The 20,929-nt window shown below is 40.1% G+C and overlaps 1 protein-coding gene across 1 annotated transcript in view; it reads left to right on the forward strand.

Moving 5' to 3' along the window:
• LOC113430092 (protein eyes shut homolog) overlaps positions 1–20,929 on the forward strand; it is a 241,382-nt gene that overhangs the window by 156,741 nt on the left and 63,712 nt on the right. The window contains exon 4 of the mRNA XM_087945298.1: positions 12,330–12,457. Coding sequence (XP_087801424.1) covers positions 12,330–12,457 — 128 coding nt within the window. The remainder of the gene's footprint in view (positions 1–12,329; positions 12,458–20,929) is intronic.

Below are 20,929 nucleotides of genomic sequence, written 5' to 3' on the forward strand. Positions count from 1 at the left end.
AGACTGTATATATATATATATATATATATATATATATATATATATATATATATATATGTATGTATGTATGTATGTATGTATGTATGTATGTATGTATGTATGTATGTATGTATATATATATATATATATATATATATATATATATATATATATATATATATATATATATATGTGGATCTTTGGTTATTCGGTTCTCTCCGCGTAAGATTCAAAGTATCTAGGCAACGTTTCGGCGAGTCCCACTCGCCATCTTCAGGCTGGTGCTTTGCTTAGTGCCAGTGCAAGCAGTGTGTGACCGGAGCTGCCATCTCTCTCTATATACAAGTGGTGGGGATGGTGTGCTGGGCTGGTTGGCTGTGCTGCAGCCTCTTGATTGGTTGATGGAGTTGATGTTGGTATAATGGGCTGTGTAATGGCCTTTTGTTGTGGAGATATCCTGGATCTTGTGCTGTCATCTCCTGGGTCGTTAGCCTCTTGTGTTTTAACGGCTTGGGTAATGGGTTGTGTGATGGGCTTGTGAGTTCTTTTGTTGTGGTATCCTGGGTCTTGCGTTGTAATCTCCTGGGTCGTTTGTGTTTTGATCTCTTTTCCATTAGCCTCCTGTGTAGTAACAGCTTGGGTAATGGGTTGTGTGATGACCTTGTGAGATTTATTGCTGTGGTATCCTTGGTCTTGTGCTGTGATATCCTGGGTCATTTGCTGTGTTGTGACTTCTTGAGTTCTTGAGGTGTAATTTCTTGAGTTTTCTGATGTGATGTCCTGAGCAGGTGGCTGTGATGTAGCATTTTGGGTTTTAATATGGCTTTGAGTTTGGGGTCTGGGTCTGTGTTCGTTTGGCTTCGAGTTCGTGGTCGTGCCACATCTTCATGGTGGGGGTCAGTCGCTTCATGTATGGTTCAGAGGAGTTTGAAGTGGGTAGTGATGCAGCTGCAGTGCGGCTTCTGGTCTGTGGTCGTGTCTCATCTTCTGTGTGGGTGTGAGTCTGTTTTTACGTGGAAGTGTGGTGGTGGCATCTTGTGTGGCCCTCATGGGTGTGGGTCTGGTGTCATTTATCATGTTGGGTACTCGTCTGTTCATGAGGCGGGTTTCCAAATGGCTGGTAAGCGGGAGGTGTCATCTCTTTTATTCATGCTGTGTGGGCGTTTTCTATCTCTATGGCTTCTCTGATTATTCTGCTGCTGTGGTGTTCAGTTTTGGCGATAGTTCTGGTATTTTTAAGGTCAATCTCATGTCATGAACAGACGAGTGAACCTCATGAACAGACGAGTACCCAACATGATAAATGACACCAGACCCACACCCATGAGGGCCACACAAGATGCCACCACCACACTTCCACGTAAAAACAGACTCACACCCACACAGAAGATGAGACACGACCACAGACCAGAAGCCGCACTGCAGCTGCATCACTACCCACTTCAAACTCCTCTGAACCATACATGAAGCGAACTGACCCCACCATGAAGATGTGGCACGCACCACGAACTCGAAGCCAAACGAACACAGACCCAGACCCCAAACTCAAAGCCATATTAAAAACCCAAAATGCTACATCACAGCCACCTGCTCAGGACATCACATCAGAAAACTCAAGAAATTACACCTCAAGAACTCAAGAAGTCACAACACAGCAAATGACCCAGGATATCACAGCACAAGACCAAGGATACCACAGCAATAAATCTCACAAGGTCACAACACACAACCCATTACCCAAGCTGTTACTACACAGGAGGCTAATGGAAAAGAGATCAAAACACAAACGACTCCAGGAGATTACAACGCAAGACCCAGGATACCACAACAAAAAAGAACTCACAGCCCATCACACAACCCATTACCCAAGCCGTTAAACACAAGAGGCTAACGACCCAGGAGATGACAGCACAAGATCCAGGATATCTCCACAACAAAAGGCCATTACACAGCCCATTATACCAACATCAACTCCATCAACCAATCAAGAGGCTGCAGCACAGCCAACCAGCCCAGCACACCATCCCCCACCACTTGTATATAGAGAGAGATGGCAGCTCCGGTCACACACTGCTTGCACTGGCACTAAGCCGAAAGCACCAGCTCTGAAGATGGCGAGTGGGGCTCGCCGAAACGTTGCCTAGATACTTTGAATCTCACGCTGGGAGAGAACCCGAATAACCAAAGATCCACATATAAATACTCGCTGAGAACCTCAGAAAACATATATATATATATATATATGTTTTCTTAAGTTTTCGCGGGTACTTACATGTATGGTGTTCGGCTTGGTTCGGGTATTTTCCCACGTCATTGTAGTTCTTTTAAAGTTGTAGCAACGTTTCAGCAGAATCTCATCTGCCATCATCAGGCTTCTGTATTGTGTCCGTCTGTGGGTCAGACTTTTACAGTGGTTTCAGATTTAAATTTGGGGCAGCCTATTGCTGGCACAAACAGATCCCCCCTGATACCTCCAGCTCAAACACACCCCAACCAGGCACCCAGATGAAACCCAGCTTCCTAACTAATGATAGCCGTCCATTTACCCGAAGCCAAGCTGCACTAAAGACCTCCATTAAAATAACACAATGCTGCCAGCCAATCAAGATACAAAAAGAGCCAAAAAACAGACAGAAGATATCAGAAACACCCATCAAGCAGAACACAGCAAACTCCGAGACCAATAAACACAGACCAAGACTCCCAACCAATCAGGATGAAGAAAAACCATTCTGGCACAGCAATAGGCTGCCCCAAATTTAAATCTGAAACCACTGTAAAAGTCTGACCCACAGACGGACACAATACAGAAGCCTGATGATGGCAGATGAGATTCTGCTGAAACGTTGCTACAACTTTAAAAGAACTACAATGACGTGGGAAAATACCGAACAAGCGAACACCATATATATATATATATATATATGTTGTGATTCCGCATCTGCTACAGGTTTTTTGAATGACAGCTCCAGCGAGGAGGACTTATATGAATCAGCAAGTTCTAACGATGAGGAGGAGATGAATGCATTTGATTTGCAAGGTCGGCTTGAACCTTCAAACTCCTCCACCCTTCAATTAGGTGGTCAGCCGGGAACGGGTGATAATGAGGAACAAATGTTATCTTCAGGTGAAGAAGATGATAATTTGGATGATTGCTGGGTAGATGTCAGGACAAGACGTCTCCTGACAAGGAGGAACCAACGAGGATACAGTAGGAGAGCAGACCAGCAATTAGACTAATTAGTTACTCTATAAAGGGAGAGATATGACTTTGCACTTTGTCCGGAACAAAGTGTCTATTTGCAAGAGAGAACTGAAGAGCACAGTTTGGAGGATTTTGATCTGAAATATCTTGTTGGGATTTGGATTTAATTCGTTGGAACTTCTACTTATTGGAATTATTTTGTGAAGGATTTTGATCTGAAGAATCTTGTTGAGTCTTGGATTTAGTTCGTTGGAACTTTTACTTATTGGAGCTATCTGTGAAAATTCCTGTTTGCTGCCTTTCTTTACAAGGACTGTTGCTTTCAGCCTTATCTGTTTACTTTAAAAGGTGGGACATAACATTTTCCTGTTTGCTGCCTTTCTTTACAAGGACTGCTGCTTTCAGCCTTAACTGTTTATTTTAGAAGGTGGGACATAACATTTTTGTTCCGGACCTAACAGACCATCTTTGCAACGATGGATTCAACTCAAATGCAACAATTGGTGGAGCAGCAACAGATGCAAATAAATCAATTACTCCAGAGCAACGTATCCCTTCAAAATCAGGTAACACAATTATTATCGTTGTTGCCAATTCTCAAACTGTTTCAGCTGCAGCTGGAGTTCCCCCTGCACCCCCTGTGAGAAAAATTCCGATAGCTATGCCAGATAAATTTTCTGGGCAAACGGACATGTTTTCAACATTTTTGGGTCAGTGCCAATTGTATTTTTCTGTGAGGCCGGAGGATTTTCCAACCGATCGAGTTAAAATTGGCTTTATTATTAGTTTGTTAACCGGGCAGGCTGCCAAATGGGCTACTCCCTTATTAGTACAAGATAGTCCATTACTGGACGATTTCCAGGGTTTATTCAACAGATGAACGTTATGTTTGAGAATCCAATTAAATCTCAAACTGTGGACAGAAAATTGAGGGATATTATTCAAGGTAAACACTCATTGCAAGAATACGTTGCAGAATTTCGCTTGTTGTGTATGGACTCCACCTGGAATGAACCAGCTCACATGGCAGCATTCCAAGAGGGTTTGTCCGACATTATCAAGGATGAACTAATTCATGCAGAGCGTGCTTCAACTTTGGACACATTGATTACTCAATGCTTACGTATTGAAGCTCGCCTACAACATCGTGGGTGTAAACGGACCGTTGCAGAGCCACCTGTGTTTCCTCGTTCACGCACCCCGTCTATGAGGGTTTTCCAATCCAGAATTCCAGCAGAGGAGCCGATGGAGATAGGCGCACTCCGCCTCGTTTAACAGTTCAGGAGCGATCGAGAAGATTTCAGGAAGGTTTGTGCCTTTATTGCGGGGTTCGGGACATTTTTGCAAATTCCTGCACTCGGAAGGGGACTCGTGGACCTGTATCAAAACCCATTGCTGGTCCGTCGGGAAGCGGGTAGGCCCGACCTCAGGGAAACCCTAGGTCGGGCACAGTATTCACTTTCATCTCAAATTGCTGAAGTTAATTCTGGCCCTCCTCGACATTTACTTTTGGACACTCGCATATTCTTGCAATCTCGGAAGGAGGGAATCCCTGCCGTGGCACTGGTGGATTCAGGGGCTACGACTAGCTTTATGGATTATGATTTCGTAAAACATTTCAAAGTTCCTTTAGTGCCTGTGAATCCCCCCATGCAGGTGTAAACCGTAGATGGGCGCGAACTCAAGTCGGGACCTATTCGCTGCCACCCAAACCACTGCGTATGCGTATTGGGGATCACGAGGAGGCGATAAGTTTTTATATCACTTCGAACCTCCATCTTCCTTTGGTGCTCGGAGTATCCTGGCTGCGTCTACACGATCCGTTGGTGGCTTGGGCGCAGAACGCTGTTTCTTTTCCAAGCCTGCAATGTGTGGACCACCTGAGACATGTCTGCGCAGGCCAACATATTGTTGCTTCTGCTGCCTCGATTCCTTCAGAGCTGTCAGATTTCCCCGATGTTTTCAGTGAACAGGAGGCAGATCAATTACCACCACATCGTGTTTACGACTGTCCCGTGGATTTGATACCGGACGCTCCATTACCAAAGGGAGGTTGTATTCTTTGTCTGAGCCTGAACTAGTTGCACTTCGAGAATTTTTGAATAAAAATCTAGCTCGGGGATTTATTCGACCTTCGTCATCCCCTCTTTCAGCACCCGTTCTCTTTGTCAAGAAGAAGTCGGGAGAACTTCGTCTTTGTTGTGACTATAGACGCTTAAATGCTATCACTGTGAGAAATAGCTATCCTTTACCGCTCGTCTCCGAATTGTTGGAGCGGTTACGGGAAGCTACAATTTTCACGAAACTTGACTTACGTGGAGCTTACAATTTGGTTCGGATGCGTAAGGGAGACGCAGTGGAAGACGGCTTTTGGCACCCGTTATGGTCATTTCGAGTACACCGTTATGCCATTTGGTTTGACCAACGCTCCTGCTGTATTTCAACATTTAATGAACGATATCTTTCGAGACATGTTGGATAAGTTTGTTGTCATATATTTGGATGACATTTTGATTTATTCAAAATCTAAAGAGCAACATCTTCAGCAGGTGCGTCAAGTGCTTCAGCGTCTTCGGGAACATAAACTTTATGCTAAATTAGAAAAATGTTTCTTTTTCAGTCGTCTATCGAATTCTTGGGACACATTATTTCTCCTGTGGGCATTGCTATGGACCCCAAAAAGGTTGAGGCGTTGTGTAGTTGGGAAGCTCCTCGTCGGGTTAAAGATGTGCAACGACTTTTAGGATTTGCCAACTATTATCGGACTTTCATTCCAGGTTTTGCGAAGATAATGGATCCCATAACCCAGCTTCTTTGTAAGAAGGTTCCATTTGTGTGGGGGCCTCCACAACAACAGGCTTTTGACACTTTGAAAAAAAGCATTTATAACTGAACCCATATTGAAGCATCCTGATCCGGATCGCCCATTTGTGGTCGAGACAGATGCTTCTAATGTCGCTATCGGAGCAGTGCTGTTACAAGCTTCGGAGGATGGCGCTCTTTTGTTTCCTTGCGCTTATTATTCTAGGAAGCTTACAGCTTCGGAACGCAACTATACCATTTGGGAAAAAGAGTTGTTAGCTATTAAGGTTGCTTTTGAGACTTGGAGACATCATTTGGAGGGAGCTCGACACAAGGTGGAGGTTCGGACAGATCATAGGAACCTGGAACATTTGACCACGGCTAGGAAATTGAATCAAAGGCAGATTCGATTTGGTCGTTATTTTTGCCAGATTTAATTTCTCGGTTACTTACGTTCCAAGTGGTCAGAACCGGAGGGCGGATGCATTATCTCGAAACCGGAGTATACTTATGCCGAAGATCCTCTTCCTTTACGGACAGTGTTACCACCGGAATCTCTAGCCGTACTGCAGGAACCGGTAGATTTACGGGCCCAACTACGAGAGGCGCAACGTTTGGATGTGTGGACGCAGCAGAGACGGGAGGACATTGGCCCAACTTCTCCATGGTCTTTTGAAGACGATCTGCTTCGATATCGGGGTTTATTATATGTGCCTACCAGACCGTTGAGGGCTCTCATCATGACACAATGTCATGATAACCCAGCCGCTGGTCATTTTGGATTACACAAGACCTTGCATTTGGTCACTCGGACTTTTTGGTGGCCTCGAGTTCGTCATGATGTGTCTTCTTACGCCGCTTCTTGCGTTCAATGTAGGCAAGCGAAAGCAGCATCCGGTGCACCTCCTGGACTTTTGCAACCCTTGCCGACTCCGAGTAGACCATGGGGAGCGATCTCTATGGACTTTCTGACACATTTACCGTCTTCATCGGGTTCACAACAGTGCTTGTGGTAGTGGATATGTTGACTAAAATGGCCCATTTCATTCCCTGTCGGAAATTACCATCGTCCCGCACTACGGCTCAGTTATTTTTGCAACATATCTTCCGTCTACATGGACTGCCTGATAGAGTGGTTTCTGATCGTGGGGTCCAGTTTACGGCAGAATTTTGGAAACAGTTAATGGCAGCTTTGCAAGTGAAAGTATGTTTAGCGTCAGCGCACCATCCGGAAACTGATGGCGGGACGGAGAAGGTGATTGGGATTCTTACTCAATATTTGAGATGTTTTGTTAATTTGCGACAAAACGATTGGGTGAAATACCTCCCGTTAGCAGAATTCGCGTTTAACAACTCGCAGCATACCTCCACCCGTGTCACGCCATTTTTGCAAATATGGGTTATCATCCGCGTTTCTTCCCATTAACTATGATGGATTCCCCGGTTCCTGAGACCCGAGAGTTTTTGGAAGAACTACACGCAGTTCGACGTCTACTGATACAACAATTGAACAAGGCAAAAGAAGATTATAAGCGGTTTGCAGATCGGTCCCGTCGAGATACACCTCCGTTAGTTGTGGGTGATAAAGTGTGGCTATCTACAAAACATCTGAAGGTCGATCGCCCTATTAGAAAACTTGATCATCGGTTTATTGGTCCATTCCCGATTGAGGCAGTTATTAATCCCGTGGCATACCGCCTCACTTTGCCACGATCCATGCGTATTCACCCGTCTTTCATCGATCTCTTTTGATTCCTGATTCTTCTGTTTGTCGATTACGTGATTCTGCTGAACCGGGTCCGTTATCATTGCCTTCTGAGGAGCCTGCTGTTGACGATACGGTGGTCGACGTCCTTGATTCCCGTTGGCTCAAAGGTCGCTTCCAGTATTTGGTCAGGAGGAGGGTAGATGACTCGGAGGTTTGTTCCTGGACGGATGCGTCTACACTTCATGCTTCGGATCTGCTTCGAGACTTTCATGCACGCTTCCCTTCGAAACCGCATCCGGATCGCCAGACCGGGGAAGGGCCCTGCGGTGAGGGATAGTGTTGTGATTCCGGCATCTGCTACAGGTTTTTGAATGACAGCTCCAGCGAGGAGGACTTATATGAATCAGCAAGTTCTAACGATGAGGAGGAGATGAATGCATTTGATTTGCAAGGTCGGCTTGAACCTTCAAACTCCTCCACCCTTCAATTAGGTGGTCAGCCGGGAACGGGTGATAATGAGGAACAAATGTTATCTTCAGGTGAAGAAGATGATAATTTGGATGATTGCTGGGTAGATGTCAGGACAAGACGTCTCCTGACAAGGAGGAACCAACGAGGATACAGTAGGAGAGCAGACCAGCAATTAGACTAATTAGTTACTCTATAAAGGGAGAGATATGACTTTGCACTTTGTCCGGAACAAAGTGTCTATTTGCAAGAGAGAACTGAAGAGCACAGTTTGGAGGATTTTGATCTGAAATATCTTGTTGGGATTTGGATTTAATTCGTTGGAACTTCTACTTATTGGAATTATTTTGTGAAGGATTTTGATCTGAAGAATCTTGTTGAGTCTTGGATTTAGTTCGTTGGAACTTTTACTTATTGGAGCTATCTGTGAAAATTCCTGTTTGCTGCCTTTCTTTACAAGGACTGTTGCTTTCAGCCTTATCTGTTTACTTTAAAAGGTGGGACATAACATATATATATATATATATATATATATATATATATACACACACACAGTATATATGTAAAATTATATTTAACATTAAAAATATATTAAATATATTAGCTTTTAAAAAAATTGTATTAGTGGTCCTCGGGATTTAAAAGTATGAGTTTGGTGGTCCCTGAGATCCAAAAGTTTGGTGACCTCTGCTCTATACCATTTCAGATCAACTGATTGTGGGGATACTATGATAGTTATAAGCACAAGGACCTTTAAGTTACTTTTTTTAAATGCTGCTATGACTTTGAGTAGTCATTAAATGAGTGGTTTTAACTCGAGGACTATATTAGCATCTAGTATTAGCAGATCCCTGAATTAGCATCTAGGTGACACTGACATTTCTCCCATAAGATAGCAAATCTCCCTCTGCAATCTCCCTTTGCATTTCCATTCTCGTTATTTCATTAAATTATCTAAATTATTATTATTATTTCACTTTCATCGTGAAAATCACAGCAACAACAAATTTACCAAGTTGGGTTACTTTTTTCTTTTTTTACTCTTTATTAGTTATTGATTGCTTCCACAAATGGTTTGTTTTTTAAAGTAACAAATATAAATTGAAGAGGGGGAAAACAGATAATAAAAGGATTGTCAGGTGCAAATAACCAGGAGTTTCACTGAATTCAAAGCACAGAAGAGTTGATTACTGCTACCTATAAACAAGAATCAAATCAATTAGTGGTCAAAGGTAAATTGGCAGCTGATAAAGATAAACAATCCAGAGTTGTTTTGATAGGAGTAGGGTGGCAAATAAATTTAATAAATAAATAAAAGAAATAAACAGAATTCATAGCGGGTTAGACTTGGTTATTTTGGGACAATGCAAGGATATCAAACAGATGGCACATTTAACTTCACCTTCCAGTTCAGCCTGTTCTTTTCTTAAAAGTATATTTTCAAAGGATTTATTTCTTTCATTGTGAATTTGATTTCTACATTTCCAAATATTAAAATAATGTAGAAGCAAACATATTAAAATCAAATGGTAAAGTCCCAAGCACTTAAAAGATGGGTCTAGAAACTAAATTGGGCTGAAGGAAATTTTGAAGATTTGCAGAGTAGAATTCAATGGCTTTGTATAAATATTTCTCTTTCAGGTACTCTTCTGAATTGAGAACTATTGAGAACTGTGTTAGAAAAATAAGAGGTGCACCATCTGGCCCATATATTTATCCAGGAAATAGGAAGCAAAATGGAATGAAGTTCTCACCCTTTCCTAGCTTCTACACAGTTTTGCTACTTTACTAACAATCCATTTAAAGAAAAGACCTACAAACCGTTGACTCAAAATATGATTGAATTCCATGAAGCTTCTTCACAGCGCATTTATATGCGGCAGTCAGAACAACAGAACTGTATGTTGTTTACTCAGAACATCCTGATATATTTGGGGCTTAAAGGCTAGAATTCTCGGCATAGCCACCCCAAATTTTTAATCACCATTGAGTGTATAATCTGTATGTTTTTGATATTAACTGTTTATTTTCCAGATGAGTATTCAAGATAGAGCATGCCCTCTAAGTGACATAACAATAAAATGCAAAAGCAACATTTAATAGAATACCAGAGTTGGGAGGGATCTTGAAGATCTTCTAATCCAACCTCCTGCTCAAGCAGGAGACCCTATACAATTTCTGGTAAATCGTTGTCCAAGCTCTTCTTAAAAGCCTCCAGTGATGGAGCACCCACAACTTCTGAAGGCAACTCATTCTACTGATTAATAATTGTTTATTTCCCATATATAAAACCTCAAAAAAGCAGCATCAACATAAACTTTTTTTAAAAAAAGAGAGAGAATAACAGGAAAGAATCAGAAAAAAAAACCCATTAGGAGAGCCAAACCTGAAATGGAGCACATTGTTCCTAAGATGAAACCTCTGTATAGATGGGGAAATGGTGAATTTCAAAATGTTTCCATTGCAAATAAGTTTTTTCTTGGTACCACAATTCCCAAATAATCAGGCAAACAATAAAAAAAAAGTTTATTCTGAATGCATTCCCTGAAGTATTTTATGAGCCTTGGAGAAAAACACAATTTAACTGCTGAAAGCAACTGCTTAAAAAGATACAAATCATGTTCTCCTTAGGACAGTTCATTGGAATTACAAAGGAGATTAAAATTACCTTTTTAAAATGGTATGAAGGGAGAGCAAGTCCTTTGTGGCCCCTTTCCTTGTAAGTTCTTAAATGAAAAGAAGAAAAATGTATTTATGGACCTGAGTATTCTCTTTTTATTGAGTGAAGGAGGAGATTTCAGGCCTCCAGAAAGTCTAATTTAGGGCTATTTTTGCATGGTTTCCCATTGTTGGTTTTCTTATCGTTACAGAATAGAAATTAAATACAAAGAAAGGCAATATACCCAACGATAAAAATGTGTACTGGGGTTTGTTTACCTCATTCCTGCCTTAGAAAATGGTGGGGCTGCTTTTTTTGACAGTTGTTCAATGATTTTCTCTTAGACAGAAATCCACTTAAAGCTCCATGTTTTTTTGTGTATAGTACTGTATGTACTTGAAAACATATTTAAAATATTTTGCTGTCAAAATATGAATATTGAAATGTAGTTCAAAACTATTTTTCTTCTAAGCAAAAAATCTCTGTTAAGAAATGCAAAATAGATTAATATCACCTGTAATTAATTGCTAGCTTGAGAAGTCAGTTTATTATTGGAATTTTCAAAGGTTGTCTAAAATTGCCTAAAATTAGTGCTAAAGCATTGATCGAGTTAGATGAAAGCAGAAATATGTTTTTGCATTAAAAACAACAATACCCAAGTACATCTGGCCAATCTTGAACTGCTGGTTTCTAATAATGGTGTTAGACCCATTGCCTGTTGATTCTTTACTACATCATAAATTATGTCATAAGTTGCCCAGAGAGATGGGTGACATATAAATATAATAAATAAATAATAATTAAATAACTATCAAAAAGCTTTCCCCCTTTTTAAATTATCATGGCACTTATTTTTCTCCCTTTTCTTGGATACCTTATCTAAGGAAGTAGGTTTCAACTAATACCAATTAACAGTCAGAAGACATGGTGAAAACTCCTGAACTGCACAACACATGAACGGACTTTACCATAGTTTCAGATGGGAGATAGTGAGCATCCTTGACTAAGATAAATCCAAAAAAGTTAGAGAATTCCTGGAAACCTGGCGTTCAGACACATCAGCCATCAATGGACACATAGAGATGAAGAACATATACATGCCATTCAAAAGCGCCAGTCAAAAAGTCTAAAAAACCACACTTCCTGACCAACAATCAGCCCCCAGCTATTAACTCCAAACAATAAACAATACCTGAGTCATGGAACTAACAATTCAGTAAATAATAGCCTAATCAAGGAATTGCCAAGAACACTCACCAACATTGACAGGGCAAACCACTATATATAAACAGAAAACCAATCTCACTCCCTTTTAACACTGATGATGATACTTAGTTAGCTAAGAAAACAACCAATATCAGAGAGTACAGGGACCCCACAAAAATAGGTTTGGGATTAGTTTTTCTCCAGAAATTGAATCTTTCTTTAGTATATTATAGAACAGATGATAGACTATCATTCATTTTGGATTATTTGCAAATACGATTTAAGAAGTCTCTCTTTTGCAGGATGCATCATGTACCTGCTTGCCAATGTTCACAGGTAAATTCTGTGAAAAGACGGTGACCCTTTGTGAACCTTCCCCCTGCCTAAATAATGGCAGTTGTGTTGATGAGGTAGAGAGCTATCATTGCAGGTAACAACATTTTCAATATTTTCTAGTTTACATTTTCATCTGGATTTTTTTTGGCGGGGGGGAAGGAAATTGCAATAAAATAATAATGATTTTATTAGTCCTGCCTATGTTCAGTTGGAGAGGTTCTATAGAAAGGCAACTTTTGTTTTCAATGGCCAGGAGACTGAAAGTTGAGACTAAAAAGTAAAGACCAGAAGAGATTTTACATTGTTTCATCATGAATTCTCTAAGATAAAATATATACTTCTCTAACTCGAGATGAAATTTAAATAAGTTGGAAAGGCAGATCTCCTGCTCAGTGCACGTATAACATCATGTTTGGGAAAAGAAAAATGTAGATACTCATTCTTAATTCATAGACTTCTGATAATAATTCACAATGCAGCTCATCAATCTGCATGCTGGAAATAGATTAGTGCTTTTCTACAAACTAAGGAAGAAGACCAGGTACATGGATAGCTAATTCTAGTCATTTTTATATAGATTTATAGATCTTTTCCTCAGTCCATTAAGATGTAAAATTTGTAGTCTTCACACTTGCTTAGCTTTTATTTGGATGCCTTAGAGCAGATTCTATCATGCATTTTTAAAGTATAGTAAACAAACACTACTTTTTAGAGTATCTGTAAAAATAGAATATCAAAATCTCTGCTAGGTAAAAGGATGGTAATCCATTGGGGTGCCTAAGAAAGTTGATGCTGGTGTCAGATGCAGCCCCATATTCTGCAGGGAATGTCAAGTTGAAAAGAAAATTTATACATAGAGAAATATCAGTGGAACTCCTCCTCATCCTTGTCCTCGTCCTCGTCCTCCTTAAATGAGATAGACATCATGAAGTATCTAAGCATTTTTGATGGAATGTTGACCAAATAGGATTATTAGACAGTGTAATTAGACAGTGTATATTTCTGTGCCTGCGTTTATTGGGGAAAACCAAATGCAAATGTAGAAAAGAAGATGGGTGAGTTACAAAGCCTTCCTGCTGCTACTAATTCTTCCCAATATATCCTGCTATTTTTCAAGAATTGGTGGACAGCATTAGTAAAAAAATATTCAGAGTTATAGTTTGAAACAATGCATGCATTTCTCATGATTGATCCCATCCTTAACACATTCTCTTTAAGGAAATATTGTATGTTTTGCTGTCTTCATCATTTCAGTAACGACATTTGGAATGAATACTGTGAAGAAAAAAAACTATCCTTGCTTTTGCTTTTTGATCCTGATTTGATTTAATGAAAAAGAATTTGCTCTCCAAAGTGATTTTTTTAAAAAAATTTATTTATTTAAAAAGTGATTTGGGAACATGTGACACCTGACTATGTTTTAAACAATCTGAGGATCCTATCATTCTGGGGATGATTTTGTAAGGAAGACACAGAGGTGACCTTGGAGAAATTATGCAGCAACAGTTACAAAAACAAATCCACAAAGTGAAAAAAAAAAAGTATAAAAAAGGAGCTCAACTTCCTGGTATGTAACAGGGAGGCAAGGTAACATACAGTCAAACATGTAGAATCTTTTCCTGACATCGACTACATTAAAAGGCTAACCAATTTTTATTTGTTATTTTTTGGGATAAAAATCTCTTCCATTCTAGCAGTTTGTGGGCCATGAGTTATTGGAATCTAGTCAATCTTACTCAGGGGTGGGATTCAAATTGGTTTACCACTGGTTTGGTGGGCGTCTTGGTAGGCATGCTTTGCGCGCGCTCAGAGGCATTCCTACTGACCTTCTCCTGCACTCCTGCACTTTCCCTGTCTCTTCAGCAGCTGAGGCAGAGCATTCTGCTGCGGTGCGCGATGCAGATGAGTGTCAAAAGCAGGAAATGAAGGTCAGTATGGAGCCGGGGTTGGTGGGTGGGCCCAATAGCTGATCGTTGGAGCAAACTGGTTTGGCTGAACTGAGCCAAACCGGTAGAATCCCACCCTTGATCTTACTGTATAGGAGTGATTACATTCGCTCCAATTGGTGTACACTGAACAATATTTTAGGTGCTTTGTTCCACTACCTTGGCTTTGCAATCTGGCCCATTTTTTTGCTTGTAACATCTACTGTAGCTAAGACATACCTTAGTTCAGTCCTGTCAAACTGGTGACCCACGGGCCGGATATATCACGTGCAGTCCATCCCCACCCCTCTAGTTCCACAAAAGCAAAAAAAATTGCGCTATGTCACAATCCAGCCTGTGATGTGATTGAGTTTGACACCCGTGCCTTAGTTGATGAATTATGCCATGACATCATTTGTTACAGCTGCAAATCCACTCTGTGCTTTAAAAACAATTCTTGTATCCTTATTGTGTATTGATTATCCTTACATGTCAAGCACATTGAGTTCAGCATGAACCTGGGGCACTGGTGTTCTTGAGCTGGTTTATATCATTTTGCGAGAGCCAATCATTAAATTTGGGGGAAATTTACAAGCAAGGGCAGAGGTGAACCATGATGTCTACATGCCAATCAGTTGTTCTGTGGTAGCAGTAATGGAGTTGGTTCTTAAACTTTTACCAGCCACCACTGGCCTTGATAGCATTGTTAGTAAATCATTTGTCCTTATTTGTAGCCTACAAATCAACTCTGAAGATGCCAGACAATCAGTGTGTTCTGTCTTTCCTCCGGATTGCCAATAGTGTTTTTTCACAAGGTGACTGAACTTTCTTTGTTTTTTCCTTGAAGACATTTCGCTTCTCACCCAAGAAATCTCTTCAGTTCTTGAAATGTCTTCAAGGATAAACAAAGAAAGTCCAGTTTCCTTTTGAAAAAGCACCCTTGGGACAACCATGACCAGGATGATTGAGAATCTCCATAAACATCTCCAGGTTGCCAGTTACAGACTTCCATTTCCTCCAAGAACTTCTAGAACTCTTTTAAAAATACCACCACCACCAAAATGGTTTCATGTCAGCATGGCACAATTTTAAAAAGTCCTGTAGATATAACTTAGCAGGCCAGCAAGCTGCATTCTAGAGCTCTTTTAATGTATTGAATAAAGAGGAGCTGCAGATATCGCTTCTCAGCCTTTTGGTTAATATCAAGTGTAGTGTGTGTGTGTGTGTGTAGTCTGGGAGCTGTTTTCAATCTGTCCAATGAGAAAGAATAGAGTAACCTTATCTGAATGCAAAATTCTATATCTGGTTTTTGGAAACTTGTAAGCAATCAGAAATTTTTGAAATTTAAAAACAAAAAAGTGGTGATTTGTTGTTGGCATCAGTGGGGCAATTATTTAGTGGGGCAATTGTTAGATTTCCAAAGAAAGGCAATCTCAAACCTTCCATGGTTGGGTGAAGAGGGAGGGAGGGAGAGAGGGAGGGAGAGAGAGAGAGAGAGAGAGAGAGAGAGAGAGAGAGAGAGAGAGAGAGAGAGATTCAGTTCTGTGTTTCCTACACGTAGATAAGAGTGTGCTTTCAGGCCTAGTCTAATGCCATCTCTGATAACTGAAAGATTCAGCTTCTTGTTTAGGGTTGAGATAATTGGTTTCATATCTTTGAATGATTTCTCTTTTTTGGGTTTTAAACACTAATTTAGAGCAGAAGAAAAAATAAATCCTTTTCATATTGAAGAAGCCTACCCATTTCTGAAAAGGATGGCTGAAGTGCTCTCGTTGCTACTTCAAGCCTTCTTAAAGAGGATTTCGAAAGCCAGGAAGTTGCTCCGGTGTCATTTATTTTTTTGCTTAAATATACCTTTCCAGAATCATATCATTTTGCGTTGCTTTTCTTTCTGATTCAATCTGCAATAGACTAGGATATAAAACAACCCTTTTGAGAGGTCATTTAGAAGTCTGTCCAGATTAAGGTCAATTTCTGGTCTCTCCTCACTGAATTCATTTGTTTTTCTTTCAAGGGGTATCAAAGTATCTAACAGATATTTATAACTGTAAGAAGATGCTTACATTGTAATTTTCATTTTACTTTCCGCACAGACTTAGGGATTTTATCTTATCATATCTAATTTCCAGAAGCACCAGTGCATTATCAACATATCACTCTTCCACTTACAATTTCAGAGAAATGTGTCATAGCATCTCCATCCATTGACTGAAGAGGAGAGGAGAGGGGAGGAAAAGAAAGGGAAATAATGAGCAAAAGAACCAAAAAGTACCTTCTCTGGATCAAGCAAACAGGATGGGTAGATGATCTGATGAGATGTGAAATAGAAGTATTCCAATATCTGAATCACTGCCATGAAGAGGAGTTCAGCTTAGTTTCCAAAGCACCAGAACGCAAGGGAAAGAAACAATGGATGGAAGCTAAGGAGAGAAGCAACCTGGAATTAAGGAGAAACTTCCTAATAGTGAGAACAATCAACCAATGGAACAGCTTACTTTCAGAAGTTGTGGGTGCTCCATCACTGAAGGCTTTTAAGAAGAGATCACCTGTCTGAAACAGCATAGGGTCTCTTGCTTGAGCAAGAGGTTGGACTAGAAATCCTCCAATTTCCCTTCCAACTCTGATATTCTATGTTCTTTTACTGTGTTGACAAACCTATGGCATGTGTGCCGGAAATGGCACGCAGAGCAGCTTCTGCTGGCACGTGAGAGCTCACCCGGAAGAGCCCTAGTGCGCCGCCCAACAGTTGATTGTTGGGTATCTGGCGCACATGCATGGGGGGAAGGGTGCGTGGGAGATGCGTGTGCATGCGCAGAGACATGTAGTGCGCTCAGGGGGATCGCGTGCATGCACAGATGCATAGCACACACAGGAGGATTGCATACGAATGTGCAGAGAAGCGCGTCACATGCGGGGATGGAGGGCAGCATGCATTGCCTTCTGGCTGCTGGCACGTGAGCGCATGTGCAATTATTGGCACCACAGCCATAAAAGGTTAGCCACCACTGTTCTATTATACTTGGCTTTTTAAAATAATAAAGCAACACTTTGATTTGTACCCAGAACCAAAGTGGTATCACTGGCAATATTGTTGTGGCACTGTTTCATGGTGGCGCAATGGTTAGAGTACAGTACTGCAGGCTACTTCTGCTGACTGCCAGCTGACTACAATTTGGCAATTCAAATCTCACCAGTCTCGATGTTGACTCAACCTTCCGTCCTTCCGAGATGGGTAAAATGAGGACCCAGATTATTGGGGGCAATATGCTGACTCTGTAAACTGCTTTGAGAGGACTGTAAAGCACTGTAAAGTGGTATATAAATCTAAGTGCTATTGCTATTGCTAGGATAGCTTGGGTTCACTAGTGTGTGGATTGCTATTCTGTTAAACTTTAAATTAGTCTGCAAGGGATAAATTAAAGTTCACTGCAGTAATCCAAATTTGAAATAATAAAGAGTAGTTGTTGCTAAGTTTTTCTAACTTAAAAGCATGTCAGTAGTATGACCAATTGAAGCTGAACTTACATTGGCCATGATTCCACCCGCTTCTCTAACAGGAGTTGTCAGCTGTGAGGATGCTGAAATTGTGCCTTTGATCATTTCATGGGATTATGATTGTCTACAGAGTTATGGTAGATACTGCAAATAACCCCAAGGTTTTTTATATAAACAGATACCGTAGTCTCTTTTTCTCAGATTCTCAATTGTAGTCAGTTTCATTCCTATTCAAATTCTTACACCTTCTAGATCCTAAGTCAGATATTCTACTACATCTTCTGCCTGGGTGAAATGATAGACTGAATATCATCAGTTTATTGATGACCAAATATCTTTTTTTTTTCTTTTAAATTAAAATAATATGTTAAAAGTAAAATAAATACTTTTAAGTTATGATATGAAAGACAACATCAAACTGTGTATCTCAGAAAAGCATAAGGGATACTTCTCCAGGATACATCCAAACCTAGGCTTGTTCTTATGTCCATTTGTATTCAGGTGTTTGTTTGTTTTTTTACTGCATAACTGCCAATCTGGCATCATTTCTTCCATTTCATCTTTGAAGTTCCTCCAATTTCCTCCATTTGATTCCAGTTATCTAGTTTTATCTGTAGTTGATTACCTGTCTGGTTTTCTTGCCTCTAACCATCTGCCTTATAACCTACTGGTTCCTTTTACTTGGGAAGAATTGTTTTCCATTTTAAACATATAACCAAAAAGATTCAATTTAATTTTCTTGACTTCAGCTCTGATATATGACTATCCTGTATCCTAATTTCACCTTTTCAGTCTTTTTATTCTGTACAGACTTGATTTAAGAATCTAATATAGCACTTTCTTCCAGCAAATGTCAAGTACTATGGGGAGATACAGGTAGCTAGGGGTTAGAAATATATATCACAATAGATTACAGCAATTCTTCATTCCGTTTGGATTCCCATGTTTTCCAGACCACTAAAATATCATAAAAAGACTTTAAGAAAATGTGATAAATGCTTTAAACGCTTATGGCTCAACCAGTTTTTTCTGCTTCATGTTCTCATTCCATTTGAAAGAATTTACTTAGAACTTTCTTTTAATAGAGAAAGTAATTTTTGAGACAGTCTTATGGGTTCCAGAAGCATTGATCTTTGCACCTTTTATCCTATTGATCAGTAGAGATATTAAAAATAGAGACAAGAAGACACTCCCACTTAGTCTCTGCTTTCCTTTCCTTTGATTGGAAGACTGATACTCTTAGATATACTTCATGCAATTAGGACCCTGATGGATGTAAAAAAAGCTTCCCTGTTGCAGATATTAATGCTACATATGAAGTTAGGATAATTAGTGTTGTCCCATATTCACGTTGTGTGCATGTGTGGAGATAAATTGTGGGGTCGTTGGTGTTCTCTGAGTTTGGTGGCTTTCTTGCAGACATTTCATTACCAAACTAGGTAACATCATCAGTGCTACAGCGGAATAGGGTTTGCTCTTATTGCATATAAATTGTAAAAAGACAGTGTTACATAAAATAACGTGATTCCAAAGGCAACTCAAAGGAACACCCATTGATTGCTGCTCCTTTGCTTTCAGGAATATTAAGCACTAAGAGGAACTAGATAAGAGAGAATCCCTTTTCTTTCAGGATATTGAGATCTGTATATCAGTCCAAGAATGCTTTGCACGGGAGAAATTCTCAGAGATTTTCCAAGGAGAATTTGTGATTGAAATAGTATAATTTTTCTCTTGAGGATTTGGGAAATCTTGGAGCCAGGAGGTTTGAGGAACACAGACTTGGGCTGAGGGAGCTGGCAATAAATTCTTTGTGTACATTTAAAAAGAATGTGCACACATCTTCAGGCATTTGTGAGTGTCTCCCTGTTTTCATTTTCATTTCATAATTGTGCAAACAAACATACGTTTGCATTTCAAGGATTAACATTTTGCAAGATGGAGATTGGTTCAGAAATGTTAATGGTGTTTATTTATGCATTTGATTTAACCATATCTACAGTGGTGAGATTCAAATAATTTAACAACCGATTTGTCTAGGGTCAGGTTGGCTGTTGTGGGAAGCATGGCCCATACTTGGCACATGCAGGATGACCCTGGGTGGACTGGTTGCTAAATTACACCCCCCCCATCAAAATGAATCCTGGGCGATATGCTGCACTGCAATGGAGAAATGGGCAATGGAGCAGCTGGCATGAGGGAAGAAAGAGGGAAAGCAGTCTTCTCCTTCCCTTGTGCCGGCAGCTCCGTTGCCTATTTCTCAATTGCAGCGCAGTGCCCAGGCTTTGATGGGAGGGGGGGGGGAATTGAACAACCAGTTCACCTGAACCGGTACGAACCAACTGAACACCACCACTGCGTATATTCCAATCCTCCCTTTTCAAAACCAGATCTTGGGAGTGATCTTGGTGCTCTTGAACTATTTATTGAGTCCTGATTTCCATTGAAAATGGAAGGATTCTTGAAACTGACAGAGCTGGTAAAACAGGAGGGCATCATCATTTGAACACTGAGTCACAATAATAGAACAGGACTGATGCCGCAGTGGAAATTGCTAGCTCCTATTTTTTTAAAAAGGATGCTGCTCCTGAATTACTGCAGATAAGAAATTTTTTTTTCCTTTTAAAAGAAAATCTATAATTATAACTAAAGAAATAGAATAATACTCATATCATTATCCACTCATCATTGCTTCCTCAAGCCAGTGTCTGTCAGCTATTGACAACTGTTGGCATACCAATTATATAGTGATCATTAGCTAAGCGTCCTAAATCTCATTTGTCATTACTTCCCTTCATTTCTCAGTAATAGAGCCATCTATTCCTCCCCAAGGTGCTGTACAGTTTGTTATTATCTATTTAGCTCAAGGTTGATTTTATATATATTATATTATATTATATATATATATATATATATATATATATATATATATATATATATATATATATATATATATATATATATATATATATATATATATATTCTGAGGTTCTCATGGTATTTGTATGTGGATCTTTGGTTATTCGGGTTTTCTCCCACGTAAGATTGGAAGTATCTAGGCAACGTTTCGATGAAGTCTCATTCATCATCTTCAGGCTTCTGTCTTCAGCTCTGTGCTTCTCAGAGTGATTCACTCTGAGAAAACCCGA

The sequence above is a fragment of the Notechis scutatus genome, chromosome 1, assembly GCF_049901735.1.
Source record: "Notechis scutatus isolate UNSWTSFEM ecotype Mainland chromosome 1, rNotScu1.2, whole genome shotgun sequence".
NCBI lineage: Eukaryota > Metazoa > Chordata > Lepidosauria > Squamata > Elapidae > Notechis > Notechis scutatus.